The sequence below is a fragment of the Thermobia domestica genome, chromosome 12 (genome assembly GCF_964235325.1).
Source record: "Thermobia domestica chromosome 12, izTheDome1.hap1.1, whole genome shotgun sequence".
NCBI lineage: Eukaryota > Metazoa > Arthropoda > Insecta > Zygentoma > Lepismatidae > Thermobia > Thermobia domestica.
Genome location: NC_137465.1, coordinates 76,590,339 through 76,610,140, shown reverse-complemented (window position 1 = coordinate 76,610,140; position 19,802 = coordinate 76,590,339). Strand labels below are relative to the sequence as shown.

At 35.7% G+C, this 19,802-nt stretch overlaps 1 protein-coding gene across 1 annotated transcript in view; it reads right to left on the bottom strand.

Moving 5' to 3' along the window:
* Positions 1 to 19,802, bottom strand: part of LOC145666519 (ubiquitin-conjugating enzyme E2 Q2) — a 361,803-nt gene that overhangs the window by 173,221 nt on the left and 168,780 nt on the right. Inside the window, exon 4 of the mRNA XM_081733809.1 lies at positions 14,480 to 14,639. Within this exon, the coding sequence (XP_081589935.1) occupies positions 14,480 to 14,639 (160 nt within the window). The remainder of the gene's footprint in view (positions 1 to 14,479; positions 14,640 to 19,802) is intronic.

Genomic DNA, 19,802 nt, shown 5'->3' with positions numbered 1-19,802 from the left:
GATTTGAATTTTATATATTTTATTTCTATATTTTTATTTGAAGTACAGTATCACGCATGACCCACTTTTGGTCACTGGTAAGTACTCGATGGGAATTGGGTACAGGTACATTACGCTGCCGCGAAACGACAAACTGTTAGTAATTATTGCTTGTTGGCTTCCTCCAATGTGTGAGGCACCAACTTGCTCAACTTGTACGTCTTTCCTATGTGGTGCAGGTAACGAAAAATATATTGTTGTGAGTATAGGTGACGATCCCTCCAAGTGCTTGGACGCAATCTCCCCAAATTTGCCTTTTCTTCTCCCAAATATATCAATACCCCTCGTCAAACGTAGTAGAGAAAACTGAATTTGTCAGCGCCAAATTCAAGATTACTTGTTTAAACTTTATTTAATTTGAGAACTTTTTGTCTTCATAATAAATGTAGACTTTTAGCTATCTACCCAATTCATAAACAGGCAAACTGCATGTTACATGTGGCTCCCATGTACATGTTACTTACATGTCTCTTCTGCCGTATATATACATGGAACGTACATGTCTTATGCGTGTACAACACCAGTGACACGAAATTTTATGCACACTTAATGCGATGTACTTTACATGTATATTCCGCTAACACGCCCACTAATTCGCTAACACCTGTATTTCACATGTATTTATCATGTCAATTACATTTTTATCAAATGAAAAGCAGCTGTCGTTAGATCCTCATGAGGTAACGTATGTCAACTACATGGAATATGCTGGTTACGTACATGTCTTTCCATTCTCTACATGTTGTTTACACGCATTTTTCACGTTACAAAGTTGCAACTCTATCAACATGAAAACTACCTGTTTCCGTGAAATGAACATGCAATGATCTTGAAAAAAATCGATGCCTGTCTCATGCGTTTAAAAGTGTTCCATTTTGAGGCGCATGTACAGGCGCCCGTAAAAATATGCCTGTTCATGCATGTTTCACAGGCGTCTGTAAACCACCTGCATTTTCTGTCTGGAATCTTTTGAATCACCTGTCGAATTTGCTTTTCGCTTTGGTTATGAGAACTGTCCGTGTAACGTGGGTTCCTGTCACCACGGCATGGCGCGTCCTCAGGTTGCGGATCGAGGAGAAGGCCTCTAGATATAGAGGTTAGCACGAATATACTGAATAAGCAGTCGCGGACAGACGACTAGGAGTGGTCCTCCAGCTTGGGGGTTTGGGTAAGGCTAACACCCTCATCCTGTAAAAAAAGGTACTTGTTCAGAAACATTCACAAAAGCCTCGGACAAGGACTGATAACTTGGCACGACCTCGGCAAAAGAAAATGGACCTGAGATTTGGAACACGGAATATTAGAAGTCTTTATAGGGCAGGCGCGTTAAAATCTGTTACGAGTGAGTTAGAGAAATACAGGATGGACCTAGTAGGAGTTCAGGAAGTTAGGTGGGAAAGAAATGGATCTGAGAATTCCGGAAATTTTACGTTCTTTTACGGGGAAGGAAATAAAAATCACCAGTTAGGAACAGGGTTTTTCGTTCACAAACGAATATTACCAGCAATTAAAAGGGTTGAATTTGTTACTGACAGACTTTCTTTTATTACTCTCAAGGGACGGTGGTGTGATATTATTGTTTTAAATGTACATGCTCCAACTGAAGATAAGGGTGACGATATAAAAGATAGTTTTTACGAAGAAGTGGAACGGATATTTGACCAACTCCCGCGATACCATATGAAGATTCTATTAGGGGATTTCAATGCGAAGGTAGGACGAGAGGATATTTTCAAACCGATTATAGGGAACGAAAGTTTGCATAAGGAAAGTAATGACAACGGTGTTAGACTCGTGAACTTTGCAACATCCAAAAACCTAATCGTGAAGAGTACAAAATTCCCACATCGCGACGTTCATAAATAAATCACCAGACGGAAAAACACATAATCAAATTGATCACGTTTTAGTAGATAGAAGAAGGCAATCTAGCATAATTGACGTCCGGTCGTTTAGAGGGGCTGATTGTGACACTGATCACTACCTGGTAGTAGCGATAATACGGGAGAGATTATCGTTCAATAAAGGTAATATTCAATGTCCGAAAACGGAGAGATTTAATTTAAAGAAATTAGAAGAGAGCCATGTAAGAAAGGAATACCAGATTGAAGTTTCGAATAGATTCTCGGTTTTAGAAGACTCGGAATGCACTAGTGTTGAGGATACTTGGATTGAAATTAGAGATAGCATTAAAAGTTCAGCAATAGAAAAATTGGGACACGCGGAAATACGTAGGAACAAACCATGGTTCGACCAAGAATGCATTAAACTAGCAGAGAAGAGAAAACAGGCAAAATTACGGTGGCTACAAAATCCGAATGAAATAACTACACAAAATTTCGCAGATATCAGGCGGGAAACTTCCAAAACTTTTAGAACAAAGAAACGCGATTTTTTGAAAGCTAAAATTAAGGAACTTGAAGATAATAGTAAAAATAAAAATATTCGGGACATGTATAAGGGGATAAGCGAATTTAAGAAAGGCTATGAACCTCGTGCTTATATATTAAAGAAATCTGACGGAACAGTTCTCACTGATACGGATAGCCTCTTAAATAGGTGGAAAGATTACTTTGACGATTTGCTGAACACGCAGCCAAAAACTAATGCGCGTGGAGAAAAGGAGATACACACCGCAGAACCGTATATTCCAGAACCCAATCGAATAGAAGTAGAAGCCGCTATAAAGAAATTAAAGAAACACAAATCTCCGGGTGTGGATGAAATTCCGGCTGAGTTAATTTTAGCTGGAGGCGAAAAATTGTGGAACAAGATACACAAACTCATTCTCCTTATCTGGAACAAGGAAGAATTGCCACAAGAGTGGAAAGAATCAATCATTGTTCCAATTCACAAGAAAGGCGACAAAACTGATTGTAATAATTATCGAGGTATTTCTCTTCTAACAACATCCTATAAAATCCTTTCAAATATTCTATTAGCAAGGCTGACCTCATACGCAGATGAAATTATTGGAGATTATCAGTGCGGATTTAGACGAAATCGATCAACTATCGACCAAATATTTACCATTCGCCAAATACTCGAAAAAAAAGTGGGAATACAATATCCCGGTACATCAACTATTTATTGATTTTAGAAAGGCTTACGACTCGGTTAGGAGAGAAACCATGTACAACGTTCTTACAGAATTTGGAATACCGAGAAAGCTAATTGGATTAATTAAGATATGCTTAAGTGAATCCCAAAGTAAAGTCCGGATAGGAAAATTTTTGTCCACGAGCTTTCACGTCCAAAATGGCCTGAAACAAGGAGATGCGTTGTCGCCATTATTATTTAACTTTGTGAACAGCATAATACGCTATAAGGAAAATCAAAGATAGCAACCAGGGCCTACAGTTGAACGGTATTCACCAGGTTATGGCATATGCTGATGATGTAAATTTAATAGGGGATGATAGGAGAACAGTAGAAATAAATGCAGAGATCTTATTAAATGCTTGCACGAAAATGGGTTTAGGAGTAAATGCAGAGAAAACTAAATACATGGAAGTGCGTCGGGACCGTAATACGGCAAATTGTGGAGGCGTTAAAATATTAAATAATACTTTTGATAAAGTGGATACTTTCAAATATTTAGGATCAATATTAACAGACGAAAATCATATTCACGAAGAAATTAAATGTCGACTAAAAGCAGGGAACTCGTGTTACTACTCGGTTCAAAATCTCTTGTCGTCGCGAATTCTGTCGAGGAATTTGAAGCTTAAAATATATAAAACGATAATCATGCCTGTTGTTCTGTATGGTTGCGAAACATGGTCGCTTACTCTGAGGGAAGAACATAGACTGAAAGTATTTGAGAACAGGATCCTGAGAAGAATATTCGGACCCAAGAGGAACGAGAATGGGGAATGGCGGAAACTTCATAACGAGGAACTATTCGCTTTTTCACAAACCTTTGCACTCTTCAAAAACAAACCGCGTAACTCAATTTGTATCACTCCGCGCACGAGTATTCAGGGATTGGTGCAGGAGAAAATGCTTCGTCTGTTTCCCGCAATATTTCTGCTTCTGCACGTGCATGTAATCCTTCACTGGTAACCTTCCTGCCTGCATGGCCATCATCAAATATAGCGCGCGCTCTGCGTATTTGTGTGTGGGTGTAGCTGTTTTCCTGTTAAATTTAAATTTTTGTGTAAGATGTCAATCCACATATAGAGATGTGCTTTTAATTGAAACTAAAATCTTCTTAGTGTGATTTAAAAATACAAGAATTGCTATTTAGGTTGAACAAGTGGAATTTCTTGGGGACTATTTTCTTATGGAAGAATAATGGTCATTTTGCTCATTGCAAGTGTTGCTCACTTCTGATTTTTTTTTTTTTTTTTTTTTTTTTTTTTTTTTTTTTTTTTTTTTTTTTGTGAAGAATCGTAGTCAGACTGTTTAGTCAGTTTCAGAGAACTGGGATGCAAATGTTCATTATGTTACTCAAAAGAAAAACTAAGCCCTTGTACTAAATTTCTATTTAATATATTAAATGCATTATACTTAAGATAATTGGAGAGCCTTTCATTGGATATAAAAAGTTGTAGGCCTATTATTTTAAAGCTAAGTAAGAAATAAAGATAAAAGCAATTTCACCGATTCGAAGTAGCGTAACGTCTGATGTTAATTCTGTATGTTATAATCAGGGGTAAAAGTGGATCTGAAAAGGTAGGGGTACGGTAGCAAGCGGCACGACGTCACGCCGTCCCCCCGCCTATCCTTGCCCATTTTAATTTCTTAGGAACTGGGGGACGTCGTACATATTTTTCCGAGGTCGGGGATGGCGTTCTCCCGCGTTCCCCCACTTTTACCCCTGGTTATAATTCGCATATCGATTAAAAGAAACGATCGGGTTTAACTCTTAACATACCAAGCGGGGTCCTCTAGGAACCCCAGAGGGCGATATTTGGTGATACTGCTGCAACTATAAGAATCAATTTATTCTGGATTTTTATGTGTGTCCTGCATCCGTTTGGGATATACTATCTATTACATAGTTAGATCAACGATGCGTTCGTTTAAAAAAAATACAAAAAATAAAAACATACTTAAAAATGTAAAAGCTCCATTGTTAAACTTGTATTTCAGATTTACGAACACAAAAGTATAAGATTGTACGAAAAACTGAATATTGCTCAAGTAAACATAATATTTGATGTCAACAATGCTCATTTAACTTAGGTATGCTTTTAGACATCCAAAAAATAATAATTTGGGTTGCAATACTATGTTGAGATATTAAAATAATACTTGGGGTCCCCAGAAGACCTCAGCTTGGTAAACAACGTTGACAAGTTAGGCTTGGTACGTTAAGGGTTAAATGAACATTTAAGAGTCGTAAGAATGATTGTCCGTTCTCAGGAGTAACAAAATATCTGAAAAATCTTCAAGGGATACTAAAATTGTAATCCATTCAATAAATAAATTCTTTCGTGGTTTTTTTTTTTTTTTTTTTTTTTTTTTTTTTTTTTTTTTTTTTTTTTTAATGAACAATTATGCACATGTTCTCTTGCCTCTACTTGAGAGTCACGTAGGGATCCGAAACACAGTTTTGAAATGGATGGGGGTAAAAGAGCATATGTTTTAGTACATCTGCTAGTCAAGCTAATAAATATAGTAAGGGACAACAAAGACTAGAGAACATAGTAAGATCCAATAGCTCTGATTCTAATTTTCTATGTTATCTCTTGACGCTATGGGCAGGCTAAATAAAATTTATAGTGATAGATTGAATATTTTGAACCATTAATGCGAACTCCCTGATATACAGAGGACGAAGATTTATCGTCAACCACGATTAGCCATGATTTGCAGTTACAGGGAAAATTTAAGAGATTGTTCAGCCCGGCTTCCAGGCATGGACGTCCGCAGGACTTTTTCAAGGAGATAAAATACTGATTCCACGGAAGGGGGGACAAAAGACCGACACACAAACTCAGTCGCGAATACACAATATTTTTATAAACGAGGGCACATAATACATCAAGTAAAACAACAGTTATTTACGCGCGTATGCTTATTAACTACAGTAAATAATCTATAATACGAGATACTATATTATTTAATATGAATATGTTAAGTGTTATAACATTTAAGTAAGCAAATTAGTATGTCTTGACATGCACTTCCAAAAACCTTTCAAAACCCAGGGAGGCAACATCCCCTTTCCCCTTCCCCGCTGCGGGCAGCCATGCTTCCTAGTGTTCTTTGTCTATATTTATATGCTGCTTCAAAGATTCAGGAGAGAGAAAATGCATCTTGGTAATCTATCAGAAGTCCATGTCATTTAATTTTCAATCTCCCGCTCTTCGGTTTGTTTCTTAATTTGTTAGCTCGAGGTTTTCTATAAACTTTTTAGTCTGTTAGTTGGCAACATTTACACACTGCCGTCTGCGTTGTTTACAAGAGCTGCAAAGCTTCGTGAAAAAACGAATACATAGTTTATACGGTTTACCCAACATTGTTAGGGTCGTCAAGTCTAGGAGGCTTAGGTGGGCAGGTCATGTAGCTAGAATGGAAGAAAGTAGAAACGCTTTCAAAGTCTTGACTGGAAGACCCATAGGAAAACGACCATTAGGAAGACCTAGGCGCAGATGGGAGGATAATATTAAGATGGATCTCGCAGAGATAGGAATACAAAGTAGAAACTGGATGCAATTAGCTAAGGATAGAAGTCAGTGGAGAGCTTTTGTGAACGCGGCACTGAACCTGCGGGTTCCATAGGCCATAGTTAGTTAGTTATGAGAACTGTTCCCCCGACGGATGCAACGCAATTGCACACATAAAATGTTCATGGTGCAAGGAAGTCTTTTGCCTACGTCATTTCTTCATAGAAGAGAACAACAGTGATCAATGTTAATCTCTAATCTAATGTTGTGAACAGCATAATGACTAATTTTAGCTAACAAACCCGTTAGTTACTGAGAACAGTTTTATTCTGTTACATCCAGTAGATGTTAATTCGCATGTCAATATTGTAAGGACGTATCTTCGCCCTTACTGGTTTGTTGTAATAAGGTAAAAACGATTAAGTATATTTTATACATAATTATATGTTAATTTTATGATTTAATTAATAAGACTATATATAATCTATTAGGTCTGGCCAGACACACACACACACACACATATATATATAATTTTAGAGGATAACTTGTGTGTAGAATTTTGTTCATAGTTTGTGCTATTTTTTTTTCTAACGTACTTTTTTCTTTTAGCTTTCAAAAATTTGGTGGCTGAAAATTTTAGAATGAATTTCTAGAAGCTCGGAGGCTTTGCCTACCCAAGCTTTTCTTTTATTTAGCGAAAATATAAACCTCATAAAAAAGAGAAAGTAAAGCGTCCACAGACCATATAAAAGAAGATCCTTAGTCGTAATTTTTTTTAGAAGATGGTCAGGAGGGCTAAGTGATGTCCTTTTGAAATTCTCTGTCTTCTGGTAGGAACTATCTAAATGATGATAGTTGCAGAGAGAAGGAATTTTCTCTGGGCCTAAGTGATGGCCGTAGAAATATTATGTTGAAATAAATTCATGTAGGGAAGGCCTGAGTGATGGTCTATACAGAAGCGTTGATTTAACTGAGTTCTGAGATTCAAATTGCTAATATATTGAAGTATTAGATATTTTTTCTTTAGGCCAGAGAAGACCTAAGTGATGGTGTTCTCTTTAAGGAAGTTAACCTTCTATGTTCACAAGTGGGTGTCATAGATGAAAGGTTACTCTATTTTTTTTTTTACTGATGGAAAGTTGTAGTCAGGCTTTCTTGATAGAAGTAGGGCATCGGTCGAAGCTTGTTCGAAGTGGCGGACAGCGGGTTTCCGAGTAGAGTAAAGTTGGAAATCTGTGGTGTTGGGGGATGCACCCAGACATTAAAACATTCAAGCATCGATTAAGATATTTTTTTAAACAAAAGATACAAAGGTTAATTAGTTAGGGCTGAAAGAACTTCGATGACAGAATTTTGATAATATGTATATATGTATATTTGCCCTTTTATTCTGTAAATAAAATAATATCAATCCTACCAGTTATATATACTTAATTTAGAAAAATTTCAAGAGAAAATCCTACAACCTTAGTTTGATAGATTAAAATTAGATTACAGCTGAAACCTTCGGTTGTAGAAGAAGAAGAGGATTAAGACAATTAATATTATTATTAAAAGTAAGATAAGCGCAATGCTTTATGAGAGAAGCATTATATTTAATTATGTATGGGCCTGTTACACGCTATGCATTTGAGGTTATGGAGAAGAACAGGTAAAACCATAACAATATTCATTGCTAATAATGTACTTAATGCGTTCAAAATGCGCATATACTGTTTTTTTTTTTCAATATAAACTTCCAAGTTGAATTTCTCGAACAGTTCTCAACCATACACAAATTTCATTAGCTTGTTGTAATCAGCATGAATTGATCCTTTAAATGGAATGCTTAATTTCTCTGCAGGCGTGTGTTTTCTCCTAAACTTCCCTTGTTAGCCACTACTAGTTTTTTCTTCGGTTTTTCCCACAAAAATTGAAAAAAAAATTGGAAAAAGAACACAAATCTTTGTATTAGGTTAATTTTACTAGTAATGATTTTTTTTTGAACGCGTGAAAAATGTAAGCTAAAAAATTTCAATATTGCGAATATTTATTTTTAAAAAGCACTCGAAAATAAAATAAAACTGTTCCAATTATTCTTGAAAATTAACAGTCCGCACTTATTTCCTCTATGTGCACCCCACATGCCATGTAAGTTAAGCCCCCATTATTACCCTGAACGGGTGTATGAAATTGTGAAATGTAAAAATAATTGAAAATGACCAATGTTAGTGTCGATTTAATAGTTTTCGCGGTCCCCAAGTTCATTAGGAGCAGTTCTGATGATCTTTAACTTACAGTACAGGTAATATCCTCTAGCACATCTACTACGGAGAGTCGAAGGGAGTAACATAGACAGTGATTCGAAACGACTGATATTAGTATGGAGTCCATAGTTTCGGGATCATCGAGATAAATAGCAAAACAATAGTACCATTTATGTCAAAGTTCAACCCATTAGTCCCGCTGTATTGGGAGGAATAGTGACATAGAAAAGTAATCAAAAAATACTGATATTAGTATTGAATCCATAGTTTTCGAAATCCCTAAGTTGATTGTCGACATTCCCTATACCATTTAAGTCTCTACGTTTAGCTCCCAATAGTACCCTGGGTTGGTGGGAAGGGGTTAACATATAAAAGGAATCAAAAGCGACGACAGGGTGTCTACTAAAATTCCAAAATGAAATTTCGTGGCTTTTTCGTGACCTTTTCTTTACAAACAACAAAATTTCACATTTTCAAGAGAAAATTTGGGTGTGAATTACACCGTATTTTCATACATGCGATAGGAGCGTTCTTTGCTTGCGATTTGGTGGCATCTAAAGCCGACCATACACATTTTTGGTGGTGAATTTTAACGTTCTAGAGAACAAAATTTTCCAGTCCATATTTATATTTATTTGTACAGAGAAAAAAAAAATCGTGACCCAAAAGCTAAATTTCGTGATTTTTTCTTGATTTTCATTACCGTTTTCTGATTTCGTGACTTTTTCATGACTTTCGTGACCAATAGACACCCTAGACGATATTAGTATGGGGTGAAAAGAGATGAAAAATAAAATGTCTCAAATGACTGAGATAAGTGTCGAATTCATAATTTGCGTTCCTCAAGTTATTAGATTACAATTGCAGTGACATTAAATGCCACGTTTAGGCATGAACGAGTATGTCAACTGGATTTTGAATTTATAGGCGTTGCTCGCAGAGCTCAAATATTTTAATGTATGTGTATAAATGTATATTCCAGCGTAACTCTGGAATGTCTGGGTAACTTTTACCAAACGTGGTAGACGTATTTCTTTCAATCTAAGAAAAAAATATTGAGGTAGTAAGATACCCCAAGAGATGGAAGTTGGGAGGAATGACATGTAAAAATATTGTGAAACGACTGATCTTAGTGTGTTATCCATAGTTTTCAGGGTCGTTGAGATAAATAGTGATGCTCGCAATGATGTGTAATTCATTCCCATCTTTAGAGGATGACGGGCTGGGAGAACTGAAAAACAGAATGTCAAAAACTATTGAAATATTTGACGAATACATAGTTTTCGGGGTCGGGAAAGCGTTTGTAATTTTAACTCTAGAAGGTAGTTTGTACCCACTTCAAGACGGGCTTTTTAATCATAACAATTTCTTACCGTGAGGAGAAATGACCATCTCGGCTAGTATATGTATCAAGCCAAACTTTCGTAATCGAGGAAAAATTGTGTAGATGTGTGTTTCGTTTTTTAAATGAAATAAGATACGTTAAAATTGTACTAAAGAGGAGAGGCGCCGAAGGTGTCGGCGATTTTGCTAAATTCTACACATGGATAGTATCCCACCAGAAAGAATAAATCTTAAACAGTTCATGGAACCACCTAATAGAACTCGAGATATAGGGGTTTGTCTAATTGACCAAATCAAGACAATAATTTATCCGTCTACGAGGAGGCTTTATTCATCGCCTTCGTAGCAGTCGGAAGAACACGCGCCTAGTAATCATAAGGTTGATGGTTCGCGCCCATCCCAGATACTTGGTTTCGCATTTACCTTTTTTCAAGCACTTGGCTAAGTAAAGACAAGCCCCGGCATGACTGATGCCCCATCATTTCTTCCATTTTTATATTCTACCATTAATTTCATAATTCATAATTACTCTGTCCTTGAGCCTAAAGGACACAACCGTAGAACGTAGAACTTAACATTAGTGATATAATAAGCCTACAATGGGGCACTTTTGTTTTACCTTGGTAAATGTTTTTACCTCGATACGGGGACCTTTGAAATGATGAAATACATGTTTTCCGGTTTTGACATCTGTTTCACCGTTTCAGACTTTCAGGAATACAAACGGACTTCACGGATACCATGCTTCTTTACTGTCTTATTTATCAGGTACAGCCCCCCCCCCCCTTCAGCCATAAGCATCGGTCACCGATGGGCAACTAACGACCTCTCGCCAATAACTGACGGCCTCACAGCGACGATCTATTGTGACCCCACTTCAGTTTTCAAAATTATACCACCAGCGATTGATTTGGCCAATTAGACAAACCCCTATATCTCGAGTTCTAGTAGATGGCACCGTGAATCGTTCGATTTATTACTTTCTGATGGGATATTATCTATGTGCAAAATTTGAGCAAAATCGCCGACTGATACCTTCGGGGCCTCTCTCTTTAGTACAATTTTTCTCGGGTGCGAAAGTTGGCTTGATACATATAGTAGCTCAGCTCATCATTTCTTCTCACAGAGAGAAATTAATATGATTAAAAAGCGCATTTTGAAGTGGGTACAAACTACCTTCTAAAGTTAAAATTAGAAACGATTTCCCAACCCCGAAAACTATATACTCGATAAATATTTCAGTAAATTTTGAAATTTTATTTTTTAGTTCTCCCAGCCCCTCATCCTCTAAAGATAGGGATGTATTTGGACTTAATCGCAATTGCGAGCATCATTTATCTCAAGGTCCCAGAAAACTATCGATAACAAACTAAGATCAATTGCTTTACATTATTTTTATTAGGGATGGGCAAAACCGATGTTTATAAAAAAAAACGGGTTTTCTCCAAAACTGGTTCGGTTTTTCACCGAAACCGGTTTCGGTTTTCTCCAAACACCTGTTCGGTTTTTCACCGAAACCAGTTTCGGTTTTCTCCAAACACTGGTTCGATTTTCACCGAAACTAGTTTCGGTGAAAACTTTCGAAACAAACAAAAAAAAAAAAATTCTGTGGAAACGGAATCGATTTCCGGAGAACAACGGAACACTATTCTGGTCAGAAATAGAATCAATACCGGAACTGGTTTTGGTGAAAACCGATGTTTTGAAAAATTTCAAAAACAGGTTTCGGTTTCCCTATAAAACGAAAGCCGAAAAACCGGTTTTTGTGCCCACCACTAATTTTTACATGTTACTCCTCCCAACTTCCATCCCTTGGAGTATCTTACTACCTCAATATTTTTTTCTTACATTGAAAGTAATATGTCTATCACGTTCGGTAAAAGTTACTCAGACATTCGAGACTTACGCTGGAATATACATTTATACACATACATTAAAACATTTGACCTGTGCGAGCAACGCCTTCGATGTTATGCCTGTAAATTCAAAATCCAGTTGACATACTCCTTCATGCCTAAAAGTGGCATTAAATGTCACTGCAATTGTAATCTAAGAACTTGACGAACGCACATTATAAATTCAACACCAATTTCAGTCATTTGAGACATTTTATTTTTCATCTCTTTTCACCCCATACTAATATCGTCGTTTTTTATTCCTTTTACATGTCAACCCCTTCCCACCAACCCAGGGTACTAATGGGAGTTAAACGTAGAGACTTAAATAGTATAGGAAGTGTCGACAATCAACTTAGGGATATCGAAAACTATGGATTCGATACTAATGTCAGTCGTTTTTAATACTTTTCCATATCACTATTCCTCCCAATACAGGGGGACTAATGTGTTGAACCTGGTCATACATAGTACCAGAGGTTTTGCTATTTATCTCGGTGATCCCGAAACTATGGACTCTAATATCAGTCGTTTCGAATCACTGTTTATGTTACTTCCTTCGACTCTCCGTAGTAGATGTGCTAGAGGATCTTACCCATACTGGAAGTTAAAGATCATAAGAACTGCTCCCAATGAACTTGGGGACCCCGAAAACTATGAATTCGACACTAACATTGGTCATTTTCAATTATTTTTACATGTCATAATTTACCGCTTCAGGATGTTAATGGGGGCTTAACTTATGTGGCATCTGGAGTGCCACTCTTTATTTAAACGACTCCCAAAACTTTGGATTCTATACTAATATCGGTCTTTTCTTTATCATCTTGATGTCAGCCCCTCCCACTCCTCCAAGGAGGGCTAAGGGGGTATTGACACCGTTGAGGCTGAATTTTGGTTTTAAATGGCATCACAACTGCTATCAATGAACTTACCAACGCTGAAAACTTACGATTCGACATTAATATTGGTCGATTTCCATATTTTTACGTCCCTACTAATTACCCTGGGTGCTAATGGGAGCTTAATTGGAGTTAAGAGGAATTGAAAGTGACACTATTAACCTAAGGATCCCGAAACTATGGATTCGACACTAATATCTATCGTTTTCTAGCATTTTTATATGTATCCCACTCCCATAGCTAATCTGAGAGTACTCTTTTCCAAACTAAGCAATATGGTTAAAATTCAAGATCCACTTTTATACTACATATAGATACAAATAAGATCTATATATGCCGTAATGAGAATATTGAGAAGTAACCTCTGTATGAAAAAAGCTGCAAATTAATATACAACGTAACTTATTTATTGCTATTACACAATTTTCTTAATTTGTATTTAACGTTCACATATTTATTACACCGACGGTTTGTGAACACCTACCATATCTCAGATGTTATATTTTAAACATAATTATTAAGTTCTGAAGTGATTATATGAATATATATACAACTTTTGTATTGTAATTATTTTACTTAATTTTTCATGCATTGCGGAAAATAGAATTTCATACAAAGAAAGAAACTGACCCAAATGGAAATCGAACTCATGACTTTACGATTTGAACTCCAATGGTTTACCACAGAGCTAACATGACCATTCTACGCGAGCTCCTTCTAATGAAATATAACTGGATTTACACGACAATGACATTCATACCCAATGCAAACGGGTATGAACGGTTTTTTGTTCTCCTTTGTCTTTTACTTTACTACGCATGCGAGATTTATGTTCGATCTCTTTTCTTTCATTCATCTATTACATATGGAAATGTATGGAAATCAAAATGACAAAACATGTTAATACATAGTTTCGAAATATTGTATCATTAATTATTTCAATCAATGTTACTTTTTCCCACTTTCAATACCACTCCAACATGTCTTATTGTATTTAAAAGAGGGAAGAAAATACATCTGCACAGTTTTTCCCGATTGCTAAGGTTGGCTTGGAACCAGCAGCTTTGATTCACTGTTTTCCGAAGGCCCGAAGTTGGGGTTTGAAAAGTTTTGCCTCAAAACACCAATAAAGAATGCAGCCATCCTTTATGGAACAGTGTGTATGTCCTCCCTAGTTCCGAGATCTTCCGTGACAGCATACTCGCGGGAAGTTTAAAAATTGTCAAATACGGTATAACAGTTCTAGAACATGCGTGGACTAAATCAATTTCTATAACGAGTGACTGCAGAAAATAAAATTCTGTTATCAGGAAAAATAATTATTAAATACCCCTCGTATATATTTGACTGTTACACCCTTGAATAATATACATTAAAATTAAGTGAGCAAAACAAACAACTTAGTATTTTATATTATAATTAAAAATAATTGATACCTTTCTTGAAGCTATCAGATCTGTAAATATCCCTTAGTTCCTTCATAAGCCTGTCTGTTGCCTGGACAGATCCCGATACTGACCCTTTAAGATAATCCTGCCTTTGGTTTTGTCGTAAGCGTTCCAATGTTGCTAGATGTTCTGTATCCATGTCTTCGTTCTGAAAACAGATGACATTTGATCCTTTAATAAAGGAAGAAAATCCAATCATACAAGAAATCCAATCCAAAATCCAATCCTACACTAATCGACTAACAAAGAAATCTTTAATAATTTTACTTATATAAAATGTAAACAGATGGAAATAAATGAGTTAAGTAACTTTGTCACTTACAATAACAACGAAAGGACAATGTTTCAGAAGTTAATTTACATTTCCAAACAATACAGTTTATAGGTAAACAAAAGATCTGCACACACACATTTACTATATTTTCATACACATGCGTTCCCGTATCTTTACCTTTGATTCATTTAAAGTTTCTTTTTCGAAATTTGAACAAAAGTTAACAATTTGCTCGCACTAATGTTTACAGTTGTCAGAGGAAACATACGATGCAGGAATCCGTTATACTAGATTCATTACAATGGGATTATTTTCACTTAATACCCTTATGAATCACAACTAATCTTTCGAGCACTTAACTAACTTTTCTATAGTAATGTCAGTATCCCTATCATAAAAAGTAATTTTCAAAATTTGTATAGCAAGAAGTTATTTATGCTTCGAAGTTTTAATAAATTTACAAGTCGAGAAGTCCCATGAGCGCCTTACATGAACAATCACCCATTCTTACGTATTCTCTCTATGCTTCCTACCACCTTAAATTTTAGTAAATTCCTTAGACAATGAAGAACATCAAAAATATAGAAAGTAAGTTGACAGTATTAAATAGTTAATAATGTGTTACTAGTTTATATATATAAAGAGCACTTTGGATGCGAGACGCATGACGTAATTGTGGGGTATTCAAATCTCTGCATTACATGAAAGGTCTTGAAAGCAACAATTACTTTATTTAATAACTTCTGTATTAAATGTTCCACTTTCCAAATTGTAATATTGTTTGTTGTTAGTCATTTGTCAATAATAATAATAATAATAATAATAATAATAATAATAATAATAATAATAAGTGCAAGCATAATGAATGCTAGCATTATTTTTTTCTGTGTATTTAACTTTATGATGTCTTTCCTTGACTACTTCTGTATTATTTTGATTCAGATATTCTAGTACTTTTTTCTCTCTTTCATAGAAGCATTTTCAGCACCAACAGAAAAGAACAATTACCTATCAAATTTCTATTGAAACACTACTTCGTGGATCTGGATCCTGAGAAATCCTTGACACACTCTCCATAACAATGTTTTATTGTATTATTTTTCTTTTATTAGAATACTTATGTTAATTATTGAAGTAATTCTGTACAAGGTATACTCAAAGGAATTCCTCATTGAGTTTTAAATCTGACTTCAACGTACAGTCACATGGAAAACGTGTATAAATAACTAGGGTTCTGTTGGAGATTTCGATAGAAGTAAAGATTAATGACAACATACTTCGATATTTTTGTTAAATATTAGCGTAAAATAATGATACTAGGAACAAAAGATTAAAATATGGCCAAACTTTCTTCCACTTAACAGCCGCACGGAATCTTATCACTCATTTTGGGAAACTTTTGTCAGTATTTTTTACTGCAGGAAACAAAAATTCTAAATGCTTAATGTTCTTTCAATTGAACTCCATTAGTAATAAAGTAAGTTCTTTATTATTATTTAATGACAAGACTACGAAGCAGCCGGTAACGAAAAAACCGTGCTATACTTTAAAACAAAAGTTGACTTGCTAACACAAAACTTCCCAAATAAAACAATGTAATTCTTCTAGAAATAAAGCAGGGAAAGTCTTACCAAAACAATCATTTGCCATCATATTAGAAAGCTAGAAAACATTAATATGTCACAAGTCTAAATATTTCTTTTTTCTATACAATTTCTTATTTCTCAATGTCTTCATCTTTAGTTAATCGTTTCCCTTACTTAATTTCTTCATCTGTAAATTCTCATGTTAGATCATATGCTTAATTTACTTGTCATTTGATCTTCCTTCTTTCACCAATTCCTCTTTCCAAATCAATGGTACATCCTTACGAACCTTCTGATGACTTTTCGTACTTCGAGTTTTGGAAGATTACAAGGTGGTTTAACAGCTCTATACACTGCTCGTTCACTATAGACCTAGGTACTGAATAATCCTTCACCAACTGTTAAGCTTCCTTCTCTCACAGTCCTCTTTAAAAATTCACAAAATCTTATTTCCCTATGGCTATTTTTTTTCATGCCCACTATGGTGGCAAAAATTCTTTATTATTACAGTGAAACCTGTCTTTAGCGGAATCGAGCGGGACTTGCAAAAAATTCCGTTAAAGTCAGGTTTCCGCTTAGTGGAGGTAGACCTTTCATTTCTTTTTTTTTAAATACATGCTTATAAAGGGGCATACTGAGAAAATATATTGCTGTACGTACATTGTTCTATTACAGTACTTCTTTCTTCTACGAATAAATAGACAAAAAATTAAAATGAATACAAAATATACTATGCACACGTTTTCTTTATTTTTCTAATAGCCAAGCAGGGTTTTCTGTGTATATTGCTGCTTGGCTGCTTGACTTTCCGCATACACTTTAGCCTGAGAAATTATACTAAGTGAATCAGAATCATTTTTCCGTAAGGCAAATTTTTGCAGTTCCTTTAAACTTCTGAGAGCATCTTGATATGTATTTATTCTACACTCTTCTTCGAACTCGGTATCATATTACTCTTCTTCTATCTATCTCGTTTTCTTCTTTCCGACATTCCGTATGATTCTTGATTAAGTTGCAGGGATTAAGGACAATTTGTGGGGGTGAATATGAGTAGTGGTTGGGAAAGGTCAACACTGTCCAGAAATATTTAACAAAAGAACGAACATTTTATCGCAGACAGCATAATGTATATGTCTCACAGAATGTCTAAACGCTGTAGTCCGGAACTCAGAATTTTCCGTTAAATGTTTATTTTTCTTTCCGTTGTCCGCGTAACACAGTTTCCGCTTAATGAAGAAACTTTTACACGTTTTGTTCTCCAAAATTCATGGGACCGTGAAATATTTCCGTTTAAGACAGTTTTCCGTTCAATAAAGGGTCCGTTAAAGACAGGTTTTACTGTATTATTATTATCGTGCTATAAAGGATACTAGTGATTGTGCTAAATTACAAGATAATATTATTATCATCATTGTTAATTGGTTAAAGACTAACGCTTTACCTTTGAATTTTAACAATAGATGTTTGGTATTTTTTACCTTAAGGTTACTGTTCCCTCCCCCTTCTCCGAGCACTTCGCCCTTTCGCCACCAGATGCTCACTTCTTCATTTAGCAATCACTGCTGGCACCTCTACTGGGAAGAACTAAAAGATCGTTGCACTCAGTTTGAATGTGTCCAGGATATCCACACTTGAAGTGGGCGGGGAGAGGAATCCAACAGTTTCTTTTTCGTGCATCTGCAGTCAGTCAAAGTCTATTTTTACAAGCCGTGTTGTTGAGCCGCAGGGCAAAATCTGAACCATTGACGGGTAACATAATATAAATCTTTTCTTTTTGCAGGTAGGAATAGAGTTTTTGTACGAAAAACGGGAATTAGGTTGCAGAGAACGTCATTCGCATCACCTTGGCAAATTTTCTTTCGTCCGTTTATCACATGAAGCTCTTTATGTTTCGATTATTACCAGAATATGAGATAAAAAACCTAAATGGCTCTTTGTATACAGAAAACAAACAAACAATACTAATATTTTCTTACATATTAGTATTATATGATTTTTTTCTGAAGTGTATGATGCATGAAAAATGGACAGAATGAATTTTGACTTTTCTATTTGTAGCTATCCTTCTGAGTAGATAGAATGCTGTGGCGCAACTAAAGGGCCTGCAGGGCCCACAACATTGAGAGGCCCAGAACAGAAAGAGGCCCATTTCAGTTTCGAAGTTAAACTTTATAATGTTAGGATGTTAAAAATTATGTGATGTTCCAACTATATCTCATTTTTATCTGTGAAGACGGTAACACCTGAGCGATTATTTAGTAAATTAAATGCCAACACAACTTATACTGACCAGAAAAAACATTATGACTACTCGCTACTTTTTTAACGAAATTATCGGGCTGAGATAAGAGCTACCAGGCATAACACAACCGCGCGCCAGACGTGACAAGAATCTCACTCGATTAGTCAGTGTGGTGCTTGTGCCTTGAATGGGAAAGGACGATGATATATCAGGGTTACTAAATGGTTGGGAGCTTCATTTCGGAAACAGTGCGACTTGTCGAGTTTTCGCGATCTGCCGTGCTTATCTATTTCAAAGGTGGGAAAAGGATAGTGAAACCAGCATCGAAAAAACAACAAAAATTGGGGAGACCACATCTCATTAAAAATGTCGGATGTCGTAGACTCTCGAGGTTGGTACAGCAGAAAAGACGAAAACTATAGCACAATATAATAATAATAATAATAATAATAATAATAATAATAATAATAATGTGCATTTTTTTGCATATGAGCAAGTTGTGACTCACTAGATAGAACATAGAAAGTCAAAACTGTTCTCTGTAAATTTTACGTGATTCATGAATGAGGAAAGAGGGGGTCCGTTTAACATTTTTGAGGGAGGCCCATTCGTCCTTACTTATGCTAAACTCCTGGCGCAACAGTCCCTTGTGATCTGAGTCTGCAGCGGGTTTATGTTAGTGGTCAGCACAACTACACCCAACGTCGCCGGTTGTCTAGATTGAAGTCCGCTATCTTTTAGTTTCCCAACTTTTCTCTCGATGTTTGGTCAACAGCAATATTTGAGTGCCACACCGGGAATTAAATTCTGGATGACACACACCGTACCACTTTCGCTAATCATTTGATAAAACTCAGGTTAGGATGTTACTGAATTATTTTTGGAATATGCCATTTCTCATAAGGTAAAGTTCAAAAGTATTATGACATAATTAAAAAGCTTATTATCAACCACGTATTCTTGCCTCTAATATATCAAAAAGTTTTCGAGATATGTGTCAAAAATGGTTGAAACACTTGAAATTAGTTTAGTAACTTGAAGAAGATGGTGGACTTATACATACATGATTAAATTGCTCCAATTTCTATTTTTATTCTTCTTCCTCGTAAAGAAATACAAAATCATAATTTCAACCATTTTGGTACATTTTTCATAATTTGAAGCGCGAACAGCCGGTTTCTTTCCTTACGTTTTGAACTTGGAATTTAT